Below are 2,427 nucleotides of genomic sequence, written 5' to 3' on the forward strand. Positions count from 1 at the left end.
ATAAACTCGACAAATATTTAAGCTGCATCCCAGACCATCCAAGATTGGAAGATACAAAATATACCGGAAGATGTATTAGCAATTCTTTGGTAGACATTAGAAGTGCCACACACTAAGGGACCTGGGGAAACCCAAACGAGCTGTAAGGATGTAAGGTAAGGTAAACCTTCCTTTTCATTTGAATACCTGCATCAGGTACCATCTCACTCATTTCACTCCTAACCTTACTTACTTCATGGGCCTCTTTCATCAAGTTCATCAGTCTGTTGATTCTCTCCATTGCTATCGTCTATCTCTGGCTCACCATTACTTACGTTTCCTTCACTTTCGTCGTCCTGGACATCATCTTCTCGTCAGTCGTCGTGGGTGTTCATCTCAAGAAGGAAGATGTGTTGTGTTGCATGCAGATGTTACTTGCCCTCAAGCAGGACTTTCAGGGACCTGATGATTCCCTTTTCGTCAGGATAAAACTTGAGGAAAGTGGTTGAGGGTTTCTGTCAACCTGAAATATTGGTAACGTAGCTGTCATATCGTCAGTATCATATGCATATCCTCGTGAGGAACCATGAGCGGCAATAAGCGAACATCTCCAAGGATGAGGTGCGATGGTGTGAGGGCTTCGTCCTCATGCATATGCATGTCTCCTGAGTACATCAAGGGGCGGTTGTTGACTGCAGCTTCGGCTTCTTTGATTAGGGTTCTGAGTTGTTCCTCGGTCAACAGATTTCGTCGTAACGTCGTAGCGAGCGTCCTCTTTACAACCCTTATCAGCCTTTCAAAGAAACCCACTTTTCTGGGAGATTGGGGGGTTTGGGAAACCCACTTGATTCCCATGTGGCACAGAAATACTTTTGCAACATCCTCGTCACACACCTCCTGGAGACAGGTGCTTGCAGCCCTGAAGGTCATGGCATTATTACTGTAGACAGTCGAAGGAGCACCATGGACGGCTGCGAAGCGTCATAGTAGCAGACAAACATATGGGCGTCCAGGCTGCTGCAGTAATTGAGATATACGGCACAGCTGGCCAAGCAGGTCATGATGAGAATGTGCCCCCACCTCTTCTTTGGGCATGGGGCCCATGTGGTCTACTCCTACCTTCTCAAAGGGATGTATCATGAGTGCTCTGTTGGTTGGGAGGGGTGGAGGTGGTGGTGGTTGTTGGAAAAGAGGGTCTGAAGGCTAACACGCATTCTCTACATCTCCCCACTACGTTCTTGGTGGCAGCCCTCAATCCTGGGCTCCAACATTCCTGCCGGAAAAGAGTCATCAAAACATTAACTCCACAATGCGTGTGAGTTTCATGAAGATGGGTGAGATACAATGGTACTAAAGTACCCTTGGAGGGCAACAGCACCAACTCATTCTTTGTATTAGTAACATTAACTAATCTATTTCATGTGAAAACTATGCCATTACACATGACTAAGCTTAATTATTTTACAAAATTATTAATGTGAGTGGGTACAGGCACGCCACTCTATAACTTACTACACACCATAGGAAGGTGGTGTCTTTGTTCTAAGTAAACTAATTTCAAGAAAGAGTCTGCTATGTTACTCCCCTTCAATTTCCACAATTCAGCAGGCAGAGTTAAAGCTCCTTCTTCCCTGAGCTCCCTCAGGACAGCCATGATCACATTTTGTCGAATTGGAGATTCTCCCTCTTCGACACATGGTTGAGGGGTGCCTTCACAGCATAGAAAGGGTGGTCCTTCATGCCACAGGCGGTTTGACTTTCAAATCATGCAATGTTGAACCTCTGGTTGAAATGTCAGCTGGATAGTGCTTCGTGGGGATGTACTTCATCTCTATGCCACACTCCTGTTGGATCAAAATATCTCCCCCACTCGATTAGAAATGAACGTGTTTTTACTTCCCGAGTGGCTACCTACCCAGGCAATAGCTGTTTTGCTATCAGTACAGAGGGTTATGATGATAAAGCTAAACAACTTACAAATATGCTTTCTCAATCTAAATCCTAATACTAATGCTAAGAATTCTAACTTCGGAATGGTTAATTTCACTTGTTTGCAAGGCGTGACTCCCATTTTGGAAGTTAAGAGGACTTCTGTCTGACATAGGCTACAGCGCCGTAAGCTTTGCTCGATGCATCAGTAAACAGATGCAGTTCACTACCTTTATGCACCATTCCCCTCTGAAACTTACAAGTGTGAACATTATTGAATTCAGAGAGTAGTTTGCTAGCTTCTAGTTGGTGATCACCTCATAGCACATCATGCCAGCCTACCCCGGCTTCCCACAATTAATGAAGGAGAATTTTTCCCCGCACAAAGAAGGGACTGAATAACCCTAGGGGTCAAAAATTGGCTACCAAAAGGGATAGTAGCTCGCATTTGGTAAGAGGATGGGAACTATTTCTACATCTCTGGACATTTCTGGACATTCTTAGGCTTTAAACTCAACT

The 2,427-nt window shown here is 44.8% G+C and overlaps 1 protein-coding gene across 1 annotated transcript; it reads right to left on the bottom strand.

The window, feature by feature from the left end:
- Positions 1 to 525: 525 nt before the first annotated feature.
- Positions 526 to 1,633, bottom strand: LOC135215817 (uncharacterized). The gene is made up of 2 exons (XM_064250767.1): positions 1,492 to 1,633; positions 526 to 950 (listed from the first exon to the last, which is right to left on the bottom strand). Exons 1-2 carry the CDS (start codon positions 1,631 to 1,633, stop codon positions 526 to 528), a joined length of 567 nt encoding a protein of 188 aa, XP_064106837.1.
- Positions 1,634 to 2,427: the final 794 nt, after the last annotated feature.

The sequence above is a fragment of the Macrobrachium nipponense genome, chromosome 5 (assembly GCF_015104395.2).
Source record: "Macrobrachium nipponense isolate FS-2020 chromosome 5, ASM1510439v2, whole genome shotgun sequence".
NCBI classification, from domain to species: Eukaryota; Metazoa; Arthropoda; class Malacostraca; order Decapoda; family Palaemonidae; genus Macrobrachium; species Macrobrachium nipponense.

What these genes read in the sequence shown, in the direction of transcription:
- LOC135215817 (XM_064250767.1), bottom strand. Translation starts at nt 1,633, where the DNA reads ATGGCTGTCCTGAGGGAGCTCAGGGAAGAAGGAGCTTTAACTCTGCCT. An exon ending in CCACCTTCCTATGGTGTGTA is followed by an intron (nt 951 to 1,491) that starts GTAAGTTATAGA and finishes GACGCTTCGCAG; the next exon opens with CCGTCCATGGTGCTCCTTCG.